The sequence below is a fragment of the Natator depressus genome, chromosome 10, assembly GCF_965152275.1.
Source record: "Natator depressus isolate rNatDep1 chromosome 10, rNatDep2.hap1, whole genome shotgun sequence".
Lineage (NCBI taxonomy): Eukaryota > Metazoa > Chordata > Testudines > Cheloniidae > Natator > Natator depressus.
The window spans coordinates 78,335,518-78,361,264 of NC_134243.1; the positions used below are offsets into that span (position 1 = coordinate 78,335,518).

Sequence of the window (25,747 nt, forward strand, 5' to 3'; positions counted from 1 at the left end):
AATAAGGAGGCCAGAAGACAAAAAAACACTCAACATGAAAAGGAACAAGGAAGTATAAAAAGAATTGACTGAGATGACTGCAACCCCCTGTGGACACAATTTATTTATTGTGTAGCTCCAAGACATCATCTAGACTGGAGATTTGGCCAGATTACAGTCACTGCTATAGAGGCAACAGCATCTGATCACTAATCTAATCAACTCCCCATGGTAACTAATACCTCATCTAGATAATTTAGAACTACTGTTCATAGCACAGCCTAAACAGATTTTATCCACAATGAAACAAGCCGACAAGGAAGGTGGTAATATGTTTCACTAGTTCTGCCACAGAATGATCATAGAGAAAAAGGAAAAGATTTCTTACTGCTTGCTCACCATAAGCAATGAGGACCCAAGGGAGAACTATGGTCTGTTACTTCTCTCTAGTATTACAATTTCTTGCACAACACTCACTGAATCCAACTCACTTTTCATGCAAGGAAAACATTTTTCCACAGACTAGTAATAAGACTACTTTCTGGTTCATCTGAAACACTATTTGATTATATAAAGAACTGTTGCATTAGCCACTTCAAAATTCCCTATTGCCATTAAAAAAAAAAAAAGTATGATTTTGAGATAGTGGAAAGAATTAAAAGGAGTAGTACGTACACAGAGAGCTAAATACAGTAGTGGCAGCAGACACCAATAAGTATTTTTAACAAGAAAAGAATCATCATATAGACTGACTACTCTGTTAAAATGGGAAACTTATACATACATAAAATCACTTGATGTACTTAATGAACCTTCTATTTCCTATCAACCACAGACTAGTAAACTGCAAGAGCACTTCGATTCTGCACCTCTACAGGTGAAGTGGAACCCTAATGTTCATTTTATGTCAAAATAGAAAGCTTCTTGAAGCCTCTAACAAGTCAAACATTGTTGATGTCCTGCTTTTGGGTTAATGTATTCTCCACTACCTATTTCCCTGCTGAGAATGGATAATAAGATGTTGAGAAACTTCTCCTTTACTGAAAGCTACTCATCCCTAGAGATATATATAGCCTGATCAGGCTGTAGAGGATAGACTTAAATTTGATCAAAGAAAATTTAGCATAATTCTATAAGTCTTCTACAGAGGCATGTTATTAAAAGCGAGGACCAGATAATACTAGGAGTTCCCCCCTCCCCCCATACAAGGATGCAGATGTATTATTTTTCCATTGTACCTTATTTTTTCATTGACTGTGAAAGTTGAGAACAAGTTAATGTTTAAATAAACTACTGGAACAAGCTGCAGAAAAGCATACATGCCTTCATTACTTGTAAAATCTTCATGCAAAATTGGAAGATCAAGTCTAATTCGCTTTAAGCAGGTCTGAAATGAGAACAGATGCTGTTTATTATAGATCAATGTTTTCACCAAAACATCTTTGCACTATTTCTCAGTAAAACAAGAGAGTTACATAAAGCTTAATGTAAAACCTGAAACTTAATTGGTAAATTTATATACAACTGAGGATACAGGGTGTAATCACAGGGCTTCCTGCCACCACACCAGGCGCGCACACCTTTACTAACATTTCAATCACTGATGTCCTGCATAGTCCAGAAGGAAGAAAACCACACTGGGGTCCCTAGGGAAAAGAAAATCAGCTAAATGGTATGCTGCCTTCCATCTACTCACCGTTCTCACACCTACATCAGAATGGAAGAGAAGCTGAACTTGGCAGTAAGCCTCCCTCTCCCTCCAAAAAATTTTAGTATAAATTTATGGAGGTTAATACCATATTAATTCCTACAGCACTTGATCTTCCACTGCCTTTCCCCAAACCCGGGATTCTGCAGAGTGCAACAATGGACTGGCAGTAAATAGCAGCATAATTACTGGTCCTGCCATACTGATGCAGCTTGAAGCAAGTACTGCGGGGCCTCTGGCTTCCACTTCTTTTTTTGGCTCACCCTTAACCAATTCCACTATGCTACACCCGTGTCAAGACTTGTGAGATTTTGAATTACTTTGTTTCCCTCCATATGCTCTTGTATTAGAAGAGATGGTTACGAGCCTTTGTATGTATTAGACCAGGTCAGATAAAATTTAACATCTGTGAGTCAATCAGTTTTAGCAATATAACTTGAATGTCTCCAACAGCCAGGCTAAGAGGAATTGGAGCACATTTTACTTTTAACCAATACAGAGGAAAGTAGACAGATTGTGAACAATTGCCTCTTTTGCTAGGCTTTTGGCGACTAAAAGTTTTCCTACTCAGGTCTCCATTCACAGTTGTCTACTGGTCTGCTATTTTTGCCTGTGAGGTATCATCTCTTTCTAGTGGTAGATGGTAAAGTGTCTAACCTGCTTTCACCCTCTTTTCCCCTCCCAGGAAGATCTGTGCCTTTCTTCACAGTTCCTTACAATTCCTCTTTTTCCCTGCTTCTCTGTTTGGGCTGAAACTCTGTGCTGTTAGAAGTTTGTTTTTCGGGTTCCCCATCTTTCCTTAAGCAGTGCAGGAAACAGCACACCTACTAAACACCCTGCTGCAGATGTAAATGTAAAAATAAATTCCAGCACTCCAAAATAACTTACTTTGGTAATAAAGGATGCACCTACAAGTTACAGCATGTTCTCTGAAATACTGTTTCGAATGAAAGGTAATGTATAATGAACTCTTAAACAATTTATTCAACACTGATTGAGATTGTTACTTCAATTAAATGAAGATGTGCATTTAATTTAATTAATTATTTAGGAGAGCATTATAACTTGTCTTCCTTTTTTGCACAGTATTATTCTCCCAAACTCTGCCTCTTGTACAATATGGTATTTGTAACAAAATAAAAAAAGGACATGACAAGCACTCACTTGAACTTCCTTTTTATTTCCCAAAGACTCTACTCTCTCCATGAAATCATCAAACTGCAGTTTAGGGAACAGCCTATGAGCCCAGTGTTCCATGTGTCGTAAAAGTGTCTTCAAGTCCTCTGTCTGGAACATGAATAAATGACATGCCATTCCAACAGTTGGATAAGTCTGCAGATTATAGCGTGAGAAACATTTTCAAAGAGACACTGGTAGCACTTGTTTTTTGCAAGGCTGAAAGTCTCCTGGAAACTGAACAGGTAAGCGTATCAGGTGATCTTACATTGTACTAGATAAATTAATGATTGCTATTATGGGCTATTACAAAAGAGTGTAGCCAATCTATAATAAGAATGGTGATCAGCATTCAGATACACACCTGCATAGACTTTAAAAGCACCTTTTCAGAAACCTATAAATTGAAAATTAATTTTTTTGTAAACAAAAGCTCTTTAACAGAAGAGAAAAAAAACAAACAAGTGGTGAAAGATTCATTGTCACAATTGTGACAATCAGGGTCCAGAGACCCCAAGCAGAGAACAGAAGGTTTAAAACCCCCCCAAAAGAGCAGATGAAGCAAATGACTGCGTACTGTATTATTGTACTATGCAAGTGTATTGAGTAAAGTCTTATGAAAGCTTGCAATGTTCTGAACTTGATGATCATGAGATACGTAGACTCTGGTTCTGAATGTGGGTGGGTGGAAGGAGGAGGAAAGATGGAAAAGCGTTGTAAAAGCAGGTTTGCAATTGAGGTTTTCTTCCAGAAACTGAGGGGCAGTCATTTGGCAAGTGATGTCAGTGAAACTCTGGATTCTCCCTATGGCTAGGGCATACACTGGGAAACTGTTTAAAGGCAATAGGTATATGGAAGTGTAAAGCCTAAGGTTGCATCTTTTTTATTATAAAAGTTACACAGAAATGTTTAAAGAACGAGGATACTTGTGGCACCTTAGAGACTAACAAATTTATTTGAGCATAAGCTTTCGTGGGCTAAAACCCACTTCACTGGATGCATGCAGTGGGAAATACAGTAGGAAGATTACACACACATACACACATCATGAAAAAATGGGTGCTGTTATAGTGTATGGCAACACCCATTTTTTCCATGTTCTCTGTATGTATATATATATATACACACACACACAGTAGAAAGATATATATATAAAAATGGGTGTTGCCATACACACTATAACAGCACCATTTTTTCATGGGGGGCGGGAGGGGTGTGTGTGTGTGTGTGTGATCTTCCTACTGTATTTTCCACTGCATGCATCCAGTGAAGTGGGTTTTAGCCCACGAAAGTTTATGCTCAAATTTGTTAGTCTGTAAGGTGCCACAAGTACTCCTCATTCTTTTTGTTGATACAGACTAACACGGCTACCACTCTGAAACAGTAATGTTTACTCTCCCTTCCTATTTCATCTTTGAATCTGTGGCTTTTCTATTCAATAAACCTTTAGTTTATTTTTACTCCAAGTAAACAGCAGAAACTGTGTTCCCCCAAAGTCAACTGAGGGGCAAGATTCATACCTTTAGGGGTGATGAACCAAAGGGGAATAATCAGAGGTATGGTAGTTAAGAACTCGGGGAGGATGGATTTGGGGAGACGTGGGGATAGAAGGGTTATTGGTGTCACCCTGCAAGAAGTAAGTAGGCTGGTGGAAACCAGGGTGAGACTTTGTGGGCAGGTGGCTTGTGTCAGGGATCTGAGCCATAGTAGCACAGCATTAAGGGACCCCAAGGTTATACGGCAGGTGATAACAGAACCCCTAACTGGGTGATCCCTAAAACATCACAAAAATAGTCTAACATTAACTGAATTACAAGAATTAAATATAGATATATTTTTAAAACCATCCCATTCTTGCAAACATTTCAGATCAGATCCTTAGTTTTGCCGAAGTCCTTTTCATGCTACTGCTGCTGTGATACAAAGGGAATTTAAAATGACCTCAGATAGGTTTACACCAAATGCTTTTCCCACCACTTCAAGTGGAGAATCATGCCCAAGGGTGAGACCAGAGCACACAGGACTTCAGCTGATCCTCTAACAAAGGAACATTCCAACTCAGTGTCATTTAGAATGGCCCCCAAAAATGCTTAAGTACATGCAATGTTGTAACTGAGATTTTACAAAGTCAAGGAATTTGGTGGTTCCCACAGCAATCATAGCAGTCCACATACATCGTATGTTCTATTCTAGTCATGTTAATTTATTCTTTAAGGTTAAAAATTAAATTACAGCTGTTGTGGGAACAATAACTTTGAATTTCCTAGTACTTTCCTAACTTTTGTATGTGTAAAACTTAATTAAACCACGTTATTAAGTCAAACTATTCAAAGACACTAACAATATCTGTTGAAAACAGAATAATCAGTCTTATTACCCTCCCAAAGTTTAAAAACAATCGTTCTGTGGGCACATCAAAAGTTCCAGCAGAATGGTTCTAGTTTGGAAAGTTAACTAGAAATGGTTTAAGGTCAGGATGCATTTTTCCGATCATATTTCTTCAATTGATGTAGCTTAATATGACTGAAAAATCCCCAACAAGATGCATTTGAAATAGCATTAGCTGGCCCTATTTTAGTCTAGGGTGAAGTTTTTATACATTTTTAGAAGGTAATGTTTGATTTAGTTCTGGAGCTGTACTTCACTCCTCCCAAATTACAAAGAAAAAAAAAAAAGTAAACCTTTCATCCAAACTATATTCCTAAGAAACAGGATAAAAATTGTTCAATATTTCTTACCTCATGTCCTTTACCCTTAAATTTTGCATTATCAAATACATGTCGCAAGGCTGGAAGTCCTCTCTCTGAAATTAACCTGTGAATATGAAAAATGTCCTGAGTTAATATGATTTTCAATTTTTTTTAAAGTTATTCAACTAGAAATTCTAAAGCTTACTATTTGTGATTTTTTATTAGGGCTGTCGATTAATCACAGTTAACTCACGCAATTAACTCAAAAAAATTAATTGCACTGTTAAACAATAGAATACCAATTGAAATTTATTAAATATTTTGGATGTTTTTCTACATTTTCAAATATATTTATTTCAATTACAACACAGAATACAGAGTGTACAGTATTCACTTCATATTTTTATTACAAATATTTGCACTGTAAAAATGATAAAAGAAATAATATGTTTCAATTCACTTCATACAAGTCCTGCAGTGCAATCTCTATCATGAAAGCGCAACTTACAAATGTTGATTTTTTGTTGTTGTTACATAACTGCACTCAAAAAACAAAACAATGTAAAACTTCAGAGCCTACAAGTCCACTCAGTCCTACTTCTTGTTCAGCCAATCGCTAAGACAAACAAGTTTGTTTACATTTATGGGAGATAATGCATGGCACTTTTGTAGCCGGCATTGCAAGGTATTTACATGAGATATGCCAAACATTTGTATTCCTCAATCAGGATCAGGGCCACATTGTACAGTGTCTAATACAAACGTAATAAAAAACGGTCCCAGCCCTAACAATTTAAGTCTATGTGGAACAGAGAGGATGACCAGTGCTAGTATACAGATAACCAAAAGGTTAATATTGAATGCTTCCAAGACACTCAAGTATGATATCCTAGAATAACATTTAGTATACCTAAGAGACACATCTTCACAATATAGGGATTCAGCCCTGTTTACTTTTCCATTTAAAAAGAAACAGAAGGAAATTATTTTGTGCTCCTTAACAATGCTAACTCCAACAAATATAATCTTGAGAGCAAGAATTTGTATAATATCTACAAAAATCAGATTTTACGGCACTTCACAAGACCGGATAACACCTGGGAAAGATCAACAGTCTGAAGTCTTATTTTGAAGGATTTCCCAATTAAAAAAAAAATCAGAAGAAATATTCTTGAGGCAGGCTGAAATCTGAAATAATCTGAAGGACAGATAAAAGATATTATACAGAAAAAATGCACTCTCATATACGACACTTTACCGGTAAGACAGTTTTCATGTCCCAAAGTGCTTACAATAAAAGTATGATGTAGGATAACAGCACTATAAAGGTAAGTGAAGAACAAAAGGATCAGGTACATTTGGCAACAATAAGCTAAATATATTCATCTCTTAATCTAAAACCTGGTAATGACCAAGTGGTTAATGTGAAAACATATAAACACCCTAAATCAATTTCTGCCAGGCAGTCACACAAAGATTACTATTTTTTGAACACTGAAATCACCACCAGTATATAGGAACATTGTGCAATAAATACCTTTGAGCATCTAATTTAGGTATTGGCCTTTTAACTGCCTTCTGTATAGACACAGTAGAATCCTTCGTTTGGGATGGTTTATTTCCATCTTGCTCTGACAAATAGAACACAACATACTATAAATCTATAATGCAAGTGATACAAACTATCATTACTCAAATTAATGTTTTGCATGTTTACGTTCTACTAATATCTCACTGGCTCTACCAGTTGCCAGTTTTCCTCTGAATGTTTACAGTGCACATTCTGTACATGTCATTGTGAATAACTGATACTTGTATGTTCTCTCCTTCCTTTCCCCCCAAATGCACTTTATTAAAAAAGTGTTTAAAAAGAAAAAGGAATATTCCTGGTATCTTAAAAGAATGATCTTTTCTGGCAAATAATAAAACTATTTCCCATCTTAATGAAAAACTCTACTTTTAAAATGTGTACCTTATTTTGTTAATTAGTGTAAACAACAATATACTGTGTGTGCTTTAACACCAAAAGTCAAGGCTATAAATTATAACTATGGTGTCAGGAGCCCTTAAGGATTTTTTTTTGGGGGGGGGAGGTGAGGGGGGGAGAAAGGGTGAGGAGGGGAAGAGAGGAGGAGTTAGCTGCAACAACAAAATAAAAGGTAACTAGACTAAGGCCTGATTGTGCAAAGATTTACACACGTGCTTAACTTTACACAATGCATAATCCTATTTCCTTAAACAGTGCATAAAGTTAAGCATGTGTTAAGAGTAAGGCTTAAGTTAAGTGCTCTCAGGGTAAAGCTATGTGAAACTGGTATCTATTTAGGGAGGCAAAACTTTCTCAAGTGCCCTAAGCCAATGGTATTCAAAATTTTTTCATTTGCGGATCCATAACAAATTTCGAATGGAGGTGTGGACCCTTTTGGAAATCTTAGGCATAGTCTGTAGACCCTCACTGCCCTAAACAGATGGTGATTAATTCAAAATTGAATGAAAAGTAGGGATGCTGACCAGAGCCACCTGAGTAATGGCCATGTCACCTAAACTTTAGAGAGTCATAGTAGAATAACCAACAAAGCAATACTTTAACAGTATTCTTGTTTTGGAGTCAACATGAGATTTCTCAGAGGATTACAAAAACAAGCCAAATTAATTTATTGGTAATTCTCACCCCCTCACTTTTTTCTTTTTCAAAGTATCCAAAAAGAAAGAGGCTCATACATAATTAATCCCCTCAGGTGAAAAATAAACTGGGATATACTGTATCAGCAAATTTTTAAAAATCCTTAGGAGTTTGCTAAATGAGTGTAGTGCATTAGATAGAGAGAAGAGAAGAAAAGAACAGAGACTTCTCTTTGCAATGCCTCTCTGTGACAGTCCTGATATAACTACAGACCTGGTAGCCATTGCCAGTTATGAAAGATAGATTTCTGGGAATCAAAAATAAAACAGCTGAACTCAGTGAAATATGGAAATAATATTACTGGATAACCCTGTAGGATATGACTAAGACCCTGATTGCGTAACGTGTTCTGAAAAGGCAGTTCCATGAACCAAAACTGACTTCAAACAGGACTCTATGTGGTCACAGGGTCCATCCTTACCGGTCTCATCACAAGACTAGGGTCTATGTTAATCAGATTTATTACAGTAATACCTAAGGGCCAACCAAGAACGGTGCCCCATTACTATAGGCACTGTACAATCTGTACATAAATTCTTATATTACAGGCTTTATTCTCTGAAGTTCAGAAAATTCAACAGTTGGGAAATTCATTTCCACATATCAACATTAGTGTGCTTATCCAAACCAATCTATTCCTGATCAGTAAGCGTTTCACTTTATTCTAAAAGGGATGTAAATCAAGAATCAAGGAATTCATATGTAAAATCTAATATTTGAGAAATGGAAGTTTAACATTATTCATAGTCAAAGTGTACCATCTTTATATAAAACAACTGTCCAGTCAACTTATTTGGCTATCAGATATTCAAGTCTTCCAAATTTTTAAACTAAGAATAAACGAGCTACCATAGTGAGTCAGACCATGGTCCATCTTGCCCAGTATCGTGTCTTGGACAGTGGCCCATACCAGAGCCTCAAGGGGCAATTACGGAGTGATCCACCATCTTGGCTTCTCATGGTCAGAAGTTTAGGGTTGCCCCAAACATGCGGTTGCATCCCTGACCCTCTGGATTAATAGCCATTGATGGACTTATTCCTCATTAACTTATGCAGTCCTTGTTTTTAACCCAGTTATACTTTTGGCCACACAATATCCCACAGCAATGAATTCCCCAGGTTATCTGTGTGTTGTGTGAAAAAGTACTTCCTCTTGTTTAATAGGCAGCAGGTTTAATACAATTTCTTAAAAGGTAAACAAAACTTCTCTATTCACTTTTTCCAAAATCAAGAATGGAGTGATAGGCCTCCAACATATTCCCATCCCATGTCATCTCTATTAATCTGAACAGTCCATAAACATTTTTGTTGCCCTTCTCTGACCTTTTTCTAGTTCCACTGTATCCTTTTTGAGATGGGGCAACTAGAATTGGACAGTATTCAAGGTGCGGGTACCCCACAGATTTATAGAGTGGCATTATAATATTTTATTTTCTATCCGTTTCCTAATAGTTTCTAACATACGGTTAGCTTTTTTGACCACTACTGTGCACGGAGCAGAAGTTTTCAGAGAAATATCAATGGTGACGCCAAGATCTCTTTTTTGGGTGCTAACAGCTAATTTGGAATCCACCGTTGTATATGTAAAGTTGGGATTATTTTTTCAGATGTGCTTTACTTTGCACTTATCAACATAGAATTTTATCTGCCATTTTATTTGTTGCCCAGTCACCCAGTTTTGTGAGATCCCCCTGTAATGCCTTGCACTCTATTTGGACTTAACTATCCTGATTAATTTTGCATCATCTGCAAGCTTTGCCACTTCCCTGTTCACCCCCTTAAAATTAAAATATATCCTGAAGTACTTAATAATTGGATTTTTCTTAATCCATATAATTACAACCTGTTATGCTTAGCACCCTTCTTCTTCAGAATGTTACAACTCCTGTTCCATTAAAAAAAAAAGTCACACTTTGCAATGTGTGAAAGTATTTTATTACTGGTAATCTGAAGCAAGTGGTGTTCACTGACTATTTGGTTTCTGTGTTGTAGTATTCATTCCTTTTCATTGATATTACAAGAATATATATTTTTCAGAATAAAAAAGTACATTGAAAGATCTATTTTGTTTTACAGATATTTTGATGGGGAGTGTGCAATACAGAAAATGTTTCCTTCCCCTGCAGGGTTTATCATGCACAATCAGGTCCAATTTTAATTTACAGAAGCAGAACAATTTTTCCAATCAATTTTAGATAACTAGAATTTTATAAACCAATTTAACAGAGTACGACACTAACATCACAGTCAATGTCACAGTATTTCAGTATCTATGCTGCAATACAAATTCTTTAGTTCTAGAAGATATTCACCTTCATTAGCGAGGGCTCCTTCAACATCATCTCTCCCTGGGGAGGAAGGAGGTGGAAGAGGTGGAAAAGTTTCATCTTCTGTATCATCGTACTCAGGAAGATCAAACAAGTTGTTTGCTAGTGGATCTATCATCTTCACAATTAAGCTTTTTCCCCTAAAGAAGAGTGTCAGACATTCAAATAGGTGGGGTGTGGAGAACAGGATGTGAACTATTAAAAAGATACACATACGTTGTCTGACGATACCCGCATTTTATGGAAAATATGTTTGCCAGTTAACATGAGGGATTCAAAACATCAAGTAGTCCAGAAGATTAAAAGGATGGGATACTTACACAGATAATCACAGTGGTAGCCGTGTTAGTCTTCATCTGTAAAAGCGGCAGAGTCCTGTGGCACCTTATAGGCTAACAGATGTATTGGAGCATAAGCTTTCGTGGGTGAATACCCACTTCGTCGGATGCATGTAGTGGAAATTCCCAGAGGCAGGTATAAATATGCAAGCAAGAATCAGGCTAGGGATAACGAGGTTAGTTCAATCAGGGAGGATGAGGCCCTCTTCTAGCAGCCGAGGTGTGAACACCAAGGGAGGAGAAACTGCTTGTAGTTGGCTAGCCATTCACAGTCTTTGTTTAATCCTGAGCTGATAGTGTCAAATTTGCAAATGAACTGAAGCTCAGCAGTTTCTCTTTGAAGTCTGGTCCTGAAGTTTTTTTTGCTACAGGATGGCTACCTTTAAATCTGCTATTGTGTGTCCAACGAGGTTGAAGTGTTCTCCTACAGGCTTTTGTATATTGCCATTCCTAATATCGGATGCGTGTCCATTTATCCTTTTACATAGGGACTGTCCAGTTTGGCCGATGTACATAGCAGAGGGGCATTGCTGGCACATGATGGCGTATATTACATTGGTGGACGTGCAGGTGAATGAGCCGGTGATGGTGTGGCTGATCTGGTTAGGTCCTGTGATAGTGTGGCTGGTGTAGATATGTGGGCAGAGTTGGCATCGAGGTTTGTTGCCTGGATTGGTTTCTGAGTTAGAATTACTATGGTGCAGTGTGTAGTTGCTGGTGAGAATATGCTTCAGGTTGGCAGGTTGTCTGTGGGCGAGGACTGGCCTGCCCCCAAGGCCTGTGAAAGTGAGGGACTGCTGTCCAGGATGGGTTGTAGATCACTGATTATGTGTTGGAAAGGTTTTAGCTGAGGACTGTATGTGATGGCCAGTGGAGTTCTGTTGGTTTCTTCCTTGGGCTTGTCTTGCAGCAGGAGGCTTCTGGGTACACGTCTGGCTCTGCTGATCTGCCTCCTTACTTCCTCGTGTGGGTATCGTAGTTTTGAGAATGCTTGGTGAAGCTCTTGTAGTTGTTGGTCTCTATAGACCGTAGTAACTCTAACTCAGGAACCAATCCATGCAACAAACCTCGATGCCAACTCTGCCCACATATCTACAGCAGCGACATCATCACAGGATCTAACCAGATCAGCCACACAATCACTGGTTCATTCACCTGCACGTCCACCAATGTGATATATGCCATCATGTGCCAGCAATGCCCCTCTGCTATGTACACTGGCCAAACTGGACTGTCCCTATGTAAAAGGATAAATGGACACAAATCAGATATCAGGAATGGCAATATACAAAAACCTGTAGGAGAACAAAAAGAAAAGGAGTACTTGTGGCACCTTAGAGACTAACCAATTTATTTGAGCATAAGCTTTCGTGAGCTACAGGTTGGCAGGTTGTCTGTGGGCGACACTTCAACCTCTTTGGACACACAATAGCAGATTTAAAGGTAGCCATCCTGCAGCAAAAAAACTTCAGGACCAGACTTCAAAGAGAAACTGCTGAGCTTCAGTTCATTTGCAAATTTGACACTATCAGCTCAGGATTAAACAAAGACTGTGAATGGCTAGCCAACTACAAAAGCAGTTTCTCCTCCCTTGGTGTTCACACTTTGACTGCCAGAAGAGGGCCTCATCCTCCCTGATTGAGCTAACCTCATTATCCCTACCCTGATTCTTGCTTGCCTGCCTCTGGGAATTTCCACTACATGCATCCGACGAAGTGGGTATTCACCCACGAAAGCTTATGCTCCAATGCATCTGTTAGCCTATAAGGTGCCACAGGACTCTGCCGCTTGCACAGATAAATTGCCTGGACAGTTTCATTATGGGACATAAATAGGAGGGCTGGTCAAAAACTGTCCATCAGAACAGTCTGACAAAAATATTTGGTCATATTTTATGAGACATGTCTGCTTTCCATGGAAAACATTGTGTCAAAAAATGAAAACATTCTGGGGTATTTTTGATGAAAATAAAAATAATCAACATTTCCTGGAAAAAAAATAATCCAACCAGCTCTAACATAAATCTTTGTGCTTCAAAGCATAGTTTAACCCCAAATTAATGGGACTAGAAATAAAACCTTCCCCTGTCACCAAGCTATTCCATAATGACCGATTATGAGAGGGGTGGGTAACCTACAGCATGCGGGCTGGAAGCCCCAAGCCTTGGCATCCCCCCAGCAGAGCTGGAGCCGGGAGCACTGGCTCACCCCATTGCAGGGGAAGCAGGTGTTGCCAGGCCGTTAAAACTCTGATTGGCTCCACACAGCTCCCAGAAGCGGCCGGCACGTCCCTGCAGCCCCCTAGGAGCAGGAGTGACCAGGGACGCTCCACATGCGCTGCCCATCACCAGTGCCAGCTCCACAGTTCCCACTGGCCGGGAACAGCAGACAATGTTAGCTGTGGGGGTGGCACCTGTGGGCGTGGGCAGCATGCACTGTGCAGACCCTCCTGGCCGCGCCTCCGCCTAGGGGCCAGACATGTTGGCTGCTTCTGGGAACAGTGCGGAGGTCGGGCAGGCAGGGAGCCTGCCTTAGCCCTGCTGCTGACCAGGAGCCGCCGGAGGTAAGCACCACCCGGCCGGAGCCTGCACCCTGAACCCCCTGTCCCAGGTTAGAACCCCACCCCCACTCTAACTCCCTCCCAGAGCCCACATCCCAAACCTCCTCCCAACCCCCTACCCCAGCTGTGAGCCCACTCCTGCATGCCAAAACTTGGCCGCAGCCCAGAGCCCCCTCCTGCACCTCAAACTCCTAGGCCACAGCCGCCCCCTCCCAGAGCTCACACCCCAACCACCGTCCCAGCCTGGAGCCCCCTTCCACACCCTGAACGCCTCATTTCTGCCCCCACCCCAGAGTTTAGGGGACACCCCCAGCCTCTACGCCCTCCCCCCAGGCTGTGTGTGGCCTGCTCTTGATTTTTTCTGTGGGTCAGTGGCCCCTGATAGAAAAAAGGTTCCCCAGCCCTGCACTGTGAGGATTTTAGTGCTTTCCCCTGAAGCAGCTGGTCCACTTATAGAGACAGGTTCGACAAGCCGTCAGCTTGACCCACTCGGGCAGTTCCTAAGGTCCCCAAAACTAGAGAGAGAAATAGTTGGCCTCCGATCTCCTTCAGTTACAGGCGTCCGATCGGTACCCGCAGCAGGAGGCGGAGCCATCTCCAGGCACGGGTGGCTGTTGGACTGCCCGTGTACCCCCTACCCGGCTCCGCCGGGGGTCGGCAGGCTCCGGGCTGGGCCACAGCTCAGCCGGCTGCGTGAGGCCAGCGGGCGACACGGCCCTCCACAGTCGAGGTGCCCAGGGCCAGGCGATCCCGCTCCCCTCTGGCCCCCAACCAAGGCCTGGCCCGGAGCTCGCCTGGGTGCAAAGTACTAACGAGCCGGCCGGCTCCCGGACCGGTCAGGCCACTCACAGAGGCCGGGGGGAGAGGGGTGCTTGCCCCACCCACTGAGGAAGACAGGGTCTGAGAGGACCGAGCCGCCATGGGAAGGAGGGTAACCGAGACCCTCCGCCTGACGGAGGCTCCCCGAGGCAGCCCCTCTTTCATTCCGTCCCCCAGGAGAGCCGGCTGGGCAGTGGGGAGCGAGGGAACGGCGCTCTGTACCTCAGGGCCGGCCCCGGCCTCGCGCCAGCCCCTCCCCCACGTCCCGGCGGCTGGAAGGCAAATCCAGCGCGCCCGCCTCTGCCATCGACCGGGCAGCCGCGCAGGCAGAGGAGGAGTAACGAGGAAAGACCGCGAGAACACGACCGCGCTCGCGCCCTCTCCCCGTCCGGTCAAAGCTTGGCTCTCCTCCCGCCCTCGGTAATGAAATCTCGCGAGTGTTCAAAAAAAACCAAACACCGCGCGCGACGCATTCTCGCAGTTCTTTTGTGCTTCGGCCTCTCTTGGCGCCAAAAATCCCAACGGCCTCGCTCGCTCGGGTTGAGGGACTCGGCGCGTGGTGAAGCACCCCGGGTTCTCCCTCAGCTCTGCTCGGAGTCTCTAACTCCCTCCAGCAACAATTCTCCGCCTTTTTGAACGAGGCCTCGCCTTCGCATTGTGTTGTTCTTGGAGGCCCCTTATAGTCCTGAGTCAGTAATTTATTACTCATTGCTAATTGATCAGTTAATCCAGGAATTAAGGCTGATGGAGCCAAACATAGTGAAATAGCGTGGCGACCCGTTACATTAATTATTCATTATTAGATGGCTCCCCCCATACTGACCCTGCCAAGGGCATCCCTCGTGGGGGGTCGCTGCCTTCGTGCAGCCCGGGGAATGGCCCATTTGCCTGGGCTTAGTTCCCTATAGTTCTGCAGTCAAACAAATGATCTTATGGAATTATTTGTTTGATGTTACATTGGGGGGAGGGGAGCTCATAACGCAGAAGTGAAGGATGGCTCCATTTTACAGTATTGCCAACCCCAAGTATTCAAAAAATTAAAAGTCAAGCCTGCCAAAAATTAGCTTTGTTCCATAATACATTGTGGGTTCTTTTTATTTTCCTTCTGGGTTTTGAGCCTTTTGGTCAGTCTTGGGTCATGTTTTCATGCTTTTTCCATAAGTTGAGGGCTCGGAATCCGCCCTCCCACCCCCGAAAACAAATGATCATATAATGACTGGCTTTCAGGACTTGGGGCTTTAAGGAATGCATAAGTTACTGTGAGAGTTAACAACATTATCAAATATAATAAAATATAACTGAGCTACCCCTAAAAAAATAGGATTGAGATTTTATCATATAGTTTACTATGGGCTGCCTACGTTGCCCATATCACAAATAAAATCACTTTTCAGTAGGTCTCGGAAATGTAAATTGCAAGTGAAAAAATCATTTTCCAGTGTGTCTTTCATATTTCCATACAAATATAATTTATTTTATTCTTAATATGACAAAACAACTATTGACACTTTTCAATGAAGCAAAATAACATTTTATCTTTCAGTTAAAAACTAATTTTACATCTGATACTGTAAAACTGTTTCATCACGAATTGCAGGAACATAATATATAGGCAAGAATGTATGCAAAATACTAAGCAGATTATTTGTTTAGTAGCTGTTTGAAACTATTAAAAGTCATACATGTTTGTCAGCATTCCTGTTTGCATTTATTTCTCTGCTTTCTAGATATCGTGTCAAAGCTCTTCAATTTACTGCAGCTCACTAGTTTGAAAAGAAATCTAGCCAGAGAAATATTAATAGTAACATAGCAAGTGTTGCGCTTACCAATCAAAATACATAACCTGCTTTATATAAAAATATGTACATATCATATCGTAACTAATTCACATTTAATGTTGGTTTCAATAATGACATGAAAGGAAGCATAATTACTGAAAATAAAAATTTCATAAACCATAGCAACACTGCTCTTTGTACTACAAATTAATAAATAACAATAAAATCACTATTTACACATTAACAGAAAATCTCCACAAAAGAAGGAATCAAATGAATAATTTATATGTGGTGGTGAAATGTGAATACATTGTTGATTCAAAAGTGTTACTGTGTGTGGATCTTTTTCTTGAGGTTTTCTTCAATTTTTAATATATTTTTGTCTAAGAATTAATTGGTTTTGGATTACTTTGGCTGTGCTAATTAAGGGGTATATCTTTGATTATGCCAAAGGTGGAAAAATTGTATTTCCCACCATTTGCTTTTAAGTAGCGTGAAGATATCTTGATTTATTCAAAGCCTTGTCTACACTAGAAAACATTTATAACAATTTCTCGTAGTTCCTAATACTGATACAGCTGTATTGAGGTTAGCAACACTAGGATCCCTAACACAGACAGCTCCTTGGTACTGGCCGCTGTTTTCAGTAGCATATTAATAGTGTTCCCTGTTTTCAGTTTTTACCGATTTCTACCAATAAATTAACAGGTTTTTTATTAAAGGAGTTCAATTTTTACTGATTTACATCTGTTTATCAATCCACTCAGTATTTTTTTGGGGTACTTATTTTTGTTAAACACTAATGCTTTACATTCCTGCGTCTCCGAAATTGAAGCAGTTTCACGAAAAACAGAACACATATAGGGTGGTAGTTGGAAAAGTCAAACAATGTTAATATCGCGCTATGGTTAGCTCAGAAGGAGATGCTGCTCACCTATTTCTTTGTGTCCGTTTAGTGCAGCGTTTAGTGCATCGTTAATTGCAATTGTGCACATCTGACATTTTCTCTCTATTCTTACAGGAAGAATTAAATAGTCAGTAGTGTTGACATCTAGATTATCATCTATCTTCACACCGTAGAGATGAATAAGGTAGTTTGCAACAATCAGAGCAAAAACAATTTCTACAGTGCTTAGTTCATTGCTTTTGTTATAAACATGAAGTAGAAACTATCAAAAGATTAAAGCAAAGTCTCATACAGAATGTCTGTGTAACAAGTACGCTGCTTTGTTAGAGTAGAATCTTTACACAACTTTACATAAATCATTTTTAATTTACTTCATTAAATAGAAAGTGTATGGCAAGTGATATGGATTGTTTTTCCCGGGAAATGAATAACTAGCCACATGTTGATAAGTTAAAAAAAAAAAAATCAGGACTTGCTTGTATTATTGAAAGGTCTTTTGCTTTTTAGTTGTAAATGAGTTATAGATGCTACTTGCTGGCTCCAATATTGAACAGTAGTATTTTGTCTGAAAAAGTGGAGAAAATTAGCAGTGTAGTTTCTATTTCTGAAATTTTCCTTTCCAGTTTTGTTCTCCAGAGCAAACGTGACAAAAACAGCCAAGTTTAATGTATGGCATAAAAATATAAAAAAATAGGAGGTTTACATTTAAATTATTTACAAGTTTGTTATTCCAAATTCTACTCTGCATTAATTTAACAAAATAAATTATTATGCCTTCAAGTTCGTTTTTTCTGGTGAAGAATATTGATTTTGTCCATACTATTATTTTTTTCTGAAATTGATCCTTTCACCACTAAATAGACTATATACCAGTCAGTCCTACATAAAGCTGTGCAGGTGCCTGAGCAGTAATATTCACAGTTTTATGTATGCAGTCTAGTTTTAGAAATTGAGCCCTTATTCTATATAGGTAGCTGTGCATGGGGTGGGTGGAGATGATACTGGCAATGCTAATGCTGCTTTTTGTGCATTACATAGTGGCTCTCAAATACTCAGGCCTTATCTTTACTAGAAAAAAAAAGGTGTTTTTTACCACATTAGTTAACTTGGTAAAATCCCAGTGTAGGCGAAGCAGTTGTTTTCACAAATATTAGCAAGTGAAGTAAACCCAGATTCCTTGCTAGCATTTACTTGGACCTGCTCACGCATGTAAAACTATAAATTGCCATTTCCACACTAGGATTATACCAAGCGTTAGTTACCACATTAGTTTACACATGGTTAAAAACTACCTTTTACAGAGTGTGGAAAACGCCTTCAGGTTTCTGGGCAGATTTGAAGGTATGGTCTGGTACAACTTGATGCAAATTTTAATGTCTTATTAACCTTTTTCCGCATAAATCATAATATGGCCCTTTGTTTACCTTGGTTATTAAAACAGGTAGCAGGGACACCTGCCAGCTCACTCTATTTTGGAGGCATAGTCCTTACTTTCATTAATGTCCATTTTCTGTACATGCCCTATTTATATATTTTTTAAAATATTGGCAAACGCCCATTTCTACTTTGGCTTTTTTTTAAGTGTTCTCATATACTTCTATCATAAACATTTTTTTCAAACAATCATTTTTCCTACATGTTAAAGGTTTATTTTTAAAAACAGACACGCATCTATGAAAAAGACACAAAAAATGTATATAATTGTAGTTTATGTTTTAAGAAAAAATGCATTTTAAAATCTGTTGGAGTTTTTTCAGAAAGGGTTAGCAGATTTGGGGCCAATTCTGTTCAGTTACATGGATTTAAATTGATTAATTTTAGTCTAACTGGTCTGAGAGTCACTCTGTGATGCCAGATTCTGCTTTCAACACATTGCTGTAAATCTGGAGCAACTCTTCTGAAGATAGATTCGTGTAATTCAGAGTGGAATCTAGTGTATTCTATATCCGATTTAAAGTTTCAGTGACTTTTAGCACTAGCCAGAACAGACTGGTTTAACTAAATATTTTTGCGGATAATTTGACTATTGATATCTTGGTAAATTAGAGACCAGTTCTTCAAACCTTTACTCCCCTGAGCATTTTTATGCTAGTAATTCCACAGAAATTTGGGATTATGTATTTTAGTGAAGATTTACAGGATTGCACCCTCATTTATTGCATTTTTTAATGTCATCAACAAGAGTTAATAAATTGTTCTTGTTCCTGTAATCAGATCTATGCAGAGTCCTATTGCCTTAAATGAGATTCTGTGCAAAAATAATGGTCAGCCCATGCAGATCAGATTGCAGAATCTGGGCCATTGTTTTTAATACCTTGATATCTATATGCCATAATATTATTTTATTTGTATAGTCAGTCAATTCAGAATATATTTATTTTCTCATTTTAACACAAAATGGCATATTATAGGCCTTAAAAGATAATGGATTAATAAAACACATTTTCCTATTGTTTTACAAAAGTTCAGATTTGTGTTTGCAGTATAAGTATATATTTCACCACAGGAGGGAGCAGTCTCTTAATCAGATATTATCAGTTACTTGGGGCTGGAGAGAAGCTATATGTTTGATGATCAGACCTGTGAAAATGATAAAATAATTTTACCTTTTGTAGTTTAAAAAGGGTAGGTAGCTAGGAGTGATATAATACATTATTTTGTTATATAAAAACAAACAGTATTGACGGGAAAGAGTAATTCAAACACTAGGAGAAATTCTTCAGCTGACAGGAAAAAAATATTTCCTCAATGCACAATTTTTTTTTAAATCACCTTAATAAGCCAGGTGATTCTAGAGAAGAAGACAGAAAAGAACTCCAGTGGAGAAAAAAAGCAGTAGACTTTTAAAATCCCATTGGCAAATTTGTGGGACCGTTATTAGTGCAGGCAGTCACGACAATTGCATGTGCAATAGCAGTATTTTGTGTATGAAATCAACCAGTTAGATATCTAAGTGTTCTGAAATTATCATAATTGACATCAGTGGTTAATTGCACATGTAATTGGATGTGCACAGTTAAAAAGATCTGGCTAATTTTAAAGTCATTTTTGGTGCTTGGTGAACAAATAAGAGTTTTTTGTATTCATTGCATATTGAAGATGAATTAAAAGATTTAGACAAAATAAGTGTGTTAAAACAATATATTTTTATAAGCAAATTTAAAGTGGAATAAATGGCTGCTGTAGAGATAAGCTCTGGAGGATAAGAAAAACGGTTTGGAAAATAAAATGATGGCTCATGTATTATCAGAAGAAAAAGACACCCTGAAATGGAGGCGCTCCTAGCAACTAAGAGTTGTTTTCTGGTTATATGAAAAAATAGCTTTTCTTTTGTTATGAAACATAACAGCCACAGTGAGAAATGGCTACGTCAATTTCTTGTGACAAATAAATCCACTTCTAGTCTAGAGAGAATTCTGTCAAGTGGGTTATCAATGGTAAGCATGTCCCATACATATTGAGGAGTAGTACATCTAGATCAAGAAGGGCCTGCAAGTCAGGACACTTGTCTTGAATTCTATTCTTCGCTAGGGCAAGTTATTTCACCTTTTGTGCCTTTGTTTCACTATGTGTAAAAGAGGGACCTGCTTCACCCAGGCCTTGTCTTTACTAAGAAAAAAAGTAAGTTTTTAACATGTTAGTTAACATGTAAAATCCTAGTGTAGCCAAGACAAGTTGTAATTTTAACATTTTAGTTGGTTGAGATAAACCCTATGGTCCCCACTGGGGTTTACCTTGACCAGGTAACACTTGTTAACACTAAAACTGGCTTGTCTGTATTAGGCTCCAGATCCTCAGCTGGTATAAATTGTCATAGCTCCACTCCTTGGCTTCAATGGTTCTGTACCAATTTACACCAGCTAAAGATCAGGGCCTAGGCTTTTAACATGTTAGCATGCGTTAGCTAACGAAAGTGTCAAAATATACCTTTTTTCCTAGTGTAGACATGGCCCAAAAGACACATGAGGTTGAGATAATGTCAGAGTGAACATCCTCTGGCCCACTAACCAGTTGCATAGCTAAAATGACATACAGACAGTGATCTACAACAAAGGGGTACATTCAGTGACTTGTCTCATACAGAAGCATCTCTGTATGAAGGATTGTCAGAGAATTACTGAAAAGATGCATAATTGCTTACAGTGACACTGTCAACTTGAGATGTTTTAAAACTGATTATTTTCAGTTTTCTGATAGGGCACCTTTAAATACTATATCCTGAATTTTAAAAATAAAAATTCCTTTACAAAGTTGTAGTAGTTTTCCTGCTTCTTTACTGATGTTTAAAGGGGTCTTTTTTGCTAATAGAAAAGCAAATAAAATGCCAAAAAAAAGACATAGCATTCAATTTTAAGGCAGAATAATTTTCTTGATAATTAATACCTTTTAGATTGGCAAATCATTGAGTGAATTATCTCCTAAAATTGCATTCATGCAATAATTAAAAGCTGCCTATTTGTTTTGTGTAACATTTTGTTTCTGTTGATATGAGTACATCTGGAGTGGTGGAATGTGAACTCTGTATTATCTTTTACAATAAACGTGTTCTAAATATCACTGACGAGTGTGTGTAAGTATAGTGAACACACTCAACAGCCATGGTGATTTCAATGCTAAGACTCAAGATAGTATTTATTATTTGTACTAAAAGAACGCTTTAGAGATTGAGATCCTAAAAATAGTGGCAGATAGCACCCATTTACCTATAGTCAAAAAGCCCTATAGATGTGTTAACTGGATTCCACAGTACAGTTTGTTAGCCTTAAGGCTTTACCTCACTCATTAAGAAAAAACACTGAAATTCTTTTCAAAGCCTACAGCATAGTCAGTGATCAGTCTTAGAAGAAAATGTGCTACTGGGAGGGTCTGATCCCAAGCCCATTGAAGTCAATGGAAAGATTTCATTGTCCTAAGACAGTATCAGTTTTTCAAAATTAAACTGTTATTGAAATATGTACTGTATTTCAAAAGTTCTTTTGATTGTTCACCTTATAATTCATGAAAGTAGATTTGGGCATTGAATCCAGGGGCTCAGTTGTGAGCCTTTCTGTGCACTCGCACAGAGGGGCAAAGGAGAACAACAGATGAAACAGGTATCTGTCCCCACACAGGCTGCCTACGTCTCTGGAGTCTGTGTGGGGTGGGGAAAGACCAGCCACTGCCTGGATGCAATGGCATCAGTGGCGTTGGAACAGTTTGTATAGTGGGGGTGCTGAAGGCCATTGAACAAAACTGTAAACCCTGTATATGATGGAAACCACTTTAAGCCAGGGGGTGCTGCCACACACCCAGCACCCCTGAATGGTGTCTACAGCCATGTTCACATTAAGTATCAATGGCAGGGGTGCCAATTGGGGGCAGGGATGCCTAGGGAGGCAAAAGGGTCACTTTGCCCGAGGCCTCTCATTTGAGAGGGCCAAATCAAGGGGCATTGCCACCTGGCATGTGGGGTTGCAGCACCCACTCATTTTTGACTGGCGGCCCCTCTGTCAAGGGTCTGCTGGGCCAAACCTGAGTGGTGCTGCGACCTCACCTCCCAGGTCGCAACAATGTGTTAATAACAGCAATCTTTGTATCTGGTCTTCATGCCTATTTTAATATTTATAATGAGTTATTTTCTAATTGTATTCTTAAAGTTTAATTTTTATTTCAAGTGTTTATGGGGAGAAATACTTAGCAACCATTAATACACAAATTCAGCTAATGTTTTAATTATAAATACAATAGTTCCAATATAAAGTATACAGAGTAATGATTTTATATCGGAAGTAAAATAAATTGTGCTTCATTGAACACTGATTTAACAGTGTAGGAGGATATGCAAAGACAGTATTTATGGTAGACATTTTCTAATTTAATTGCTACTAATATCCTCATAATTCCATTTCACAGTACTTCTGAGAAGTTATAAACAAAAGGTTACATGCCAATAGCAGATTAATTTACTGGATGTTGACAGTTCCTTCTGTAATCCTGTTTTAAATACAAAGCACAAATTAAATTGGGCTCATTTAGTTATGGTACAGTGACATTCTTCTGCTTAATTTATTAAGTATTAGCTTAATTGTCGTACCTTTCAAGCAACCATTAACCTACAGGATGTTCTGGTGACATGGGACCCTAAGATTCACCCTTATGAATTATAAACCATTTGGAACAGCTTAAAAAACAAAACAAAACTGGCCAACAAATTATTAGAATGCAGCAGAGAGGAAAAAGAAGAGCTGGATTGTGTGGGTTTCCTGTTGTCTTTCTGGAAGCATTGACACTGCAAACTAGGTTGCTACAAGGAAACGTCTAAATGCTAAGATGCTTTTAAAAATACATATAACATTGCTCTTTCACACAGTATACCACATTCAATGAACTACTCTATCATGTCATCCAACGCTCATAACTCTGTAATAGTCACAACATTCATATTGTTTTGATCCATTTTCCTGACTTCCGATGGGAATCATGTCCTCCTCTGATCTCACCCTCTATGTCACTGGACATAGCCCATTCTCCTTTCGAAAGAATACATTTCTGTATATTTTGCCCATTGCTCTTGTCTTGTAATCCCCTTTCAATTTATAGTTTTAACCAGTGGCACCCTTTAAGATTGGGGAGTGGGAGGGAGAACTTTAACCATGATTCCATTCCAGGGGATACTTAGGCACCTGAAAACACCTGAAACTTTTTGCAGGTACTAACTTAGAAATTAGCTGACAGGAACACTGTTCCTAATTCCTATTTGGGAAAATCCAGGCATTCACAAAGGAATCAGCATTTCTGTGTCACAGCCTATGAACCTAACCCAAAGCCCATTGTTGGCAAAGGAAAGACTCCAATAGACAAGTGAGACTAAATGGCACAATAAATGGCCACACAGGGGTATCGCCATTCACTACAAAATTAGGGAGTTGGGGAAAAATGGAAAGTTTTAAGTGTAATTGAAACAATATTTGTGGTGGTGGCAGCTCATACTTGGTTCTTCACATCAGGGAAAGATTACAAGTTTTCTATTCTTCAGCACTGCTCTTGCAGCCTGGCTGTGCTTTACTTTCTGCATTTATCTAAGATACATAGCCTTTTAAAAAAGGTTTTGGAACCTTTTGTAGTCTATGGTTTTAAAACGGAAAAGTTTTGTTTTTTTTTAAATAAGTTATAGATACTGGAACTAGGGGTACTGGGGGTGCAGCACCCCCTGGTTTGAAGTGGTTTCCATCATATACAGGGCCAGCACAATGGCTACATGATATCTAGGTTATTCTTGGCCATAATATTTTTGGAGATCTTTCCAATTCATCATGAAAGAAAATTTCAGGTTATGTGTTGTAACTTGATCTTTCTCCACTAACATAAATGAGCTGATGCTAAACTACAGGGGTTAAGATGAACATTTTAAAGTTTGTCAAGTGGGAAAGTAGCATTAGAGGGAAAGTATGTGCATTAATTAACAGATGAAGGGGGGGGATGAAATTAATGATGGCTCAAAAGTAGATGAGGTATCAAATTAAAAAAAAAATCTCTTAAAAAGTCACTGTCTAATTAAAATGATGGATGTTAGCACCATGGATCTATACAAAATTTTGGCAGCCAAATCTTACAAATTGTTCAGATTGACTTGGGTTTATGTGCACTGAAAGGTTTATACAAATAGTTATGATAAATAGAAAGGATTAAGTTGGAAGGATTTGAGAGAGTAAACATCATGTCAATGAAATTCACGAGTGGTACTCAAGTTTGTGAGACTGCCATCCTCAGAAATATTAAAGAAAAAGTAAACAGGAGCTAAGATTACTTACCAGCTGGAAGAGAAGGACATACAGCACAGCAGACACACAGCTATAAGGTGGCTGTGTAAGGGCAGGACAGCAGTTGCTTGTATCTGCACAAAAAGATCAGTTTTCAGAGCAGTAGCCGTGTTAGCCTGTATCAGCAAAAATAACTAAGAGTCCTTGTGGCCCCTTAGAGACTAACAAATTTATTTGGGCATAAGCTTTTGTGGGTTAGAACCGACTTCATCAGATGCATGGAGTGAAAATACAGGAGCAGGTATAAATACATGAAAGGATGGGGGTTGCTTTAGCAAGTGTGAGGTCAGTCTCAGGAGATAAATCAATTAACAACAGGATACCAAGGGAGAAAAAATAACTTTTGAAGTGGTAAGAGAGTGGCCCATTACAGACAGTTGACAAGAAGGTGTGAGTAACAGTAGGGAGAAAGGTCCTAGAAAAGTGCAACCCTGAAGAAATTTGGTAAGATCAAGGCATTCACAGAGGAATCAGCATTTGTGTGTAACAGGTTGTAGAGCTCTATCTGGCAACCTGACCTAAAGTCCACTGTAGGTAAAGGAAACACTCCCACAGACAAGTGGGACTAAATGGCCATACTGGGGTACTGCCCTTCCCCCCAAAATTGGAGAATTGGAAAAAATGGGAAAGCATTAAGGGTAATTTAAGCACTATTTGTGGTGTGACACCTCATATTGGTTTCTTGACAGCAGGGAAAGATCGCAGGTGGTCATTCTTCAGCACTGCTGTTGCAGCCTGAAACTTGGGCTGGCTGTGGGGATAATTATCCCCTGAATGTGCGTGGGGCAGCAGCAGCCCCCTCCTCCCCTGCTTGAGTAGCCGTGTCTACTGATGTCACAAGGGGCTTGCTCCTGCCTTTGTAACATGTCCTCACCTGAAGGTAAGGGGCAGTTGAGTCTAGGCAGATCATGATGAAATTTGCAGCAGGCATCTTCTGACCTAAGCACAGAGGTTCCTTCCCCTGACCACTTCCTGAGCATGTTT

General features: G+C 39.3%; 1 protein-coding gene across 4 annotated transcripts in view; it reads right to left on the reverse strand.

Annotated features, from left to right (window-relative positions):
• TIPIN (TIMELESS interacting protein) overlaps positions 1-25,747 on the reverse strand; it is a 32,411-nt gene that overhangs the window by 5,578 nt on the left and 1,086 nt on the right. The window contains exons 2-7 of one of the 4 annotated variants that reach the window (XM_074966593.1): positions 24,755-24,837; positions 10,549-10,703; positions 7,091-7,184; positions 5,602-5,677; positions 2,852-3,019; positions 1,303-1,366 (exon numbers count right to left, since the gene is read on the reverse strand). In XM_074966593.1, the coding sequence (XP_074822694.1) occupies positions 1,303-1,366; positions 2,852-3,019; positions 5,602-5,677; positions 7,091-7,184; positions 10,549-10,703; positions 24,755-24,837 (640 nt within the window). Of the gene's footprint in view, positions 1-1,302; positions 1,367-2,851; positions 3,020-5,601; positions 5,678-7,090; positions 7,185-10,548; positions 10,704-14,309; positions 14,446-14,501; positions 14,627-24,754; positions 24,838-25,747 lie in introns of those variants that run through there. The other 3 variants (XM_074966596.1, XM_074966595.1, XM_074966594.1) reach the window with 3 other exon arrangements.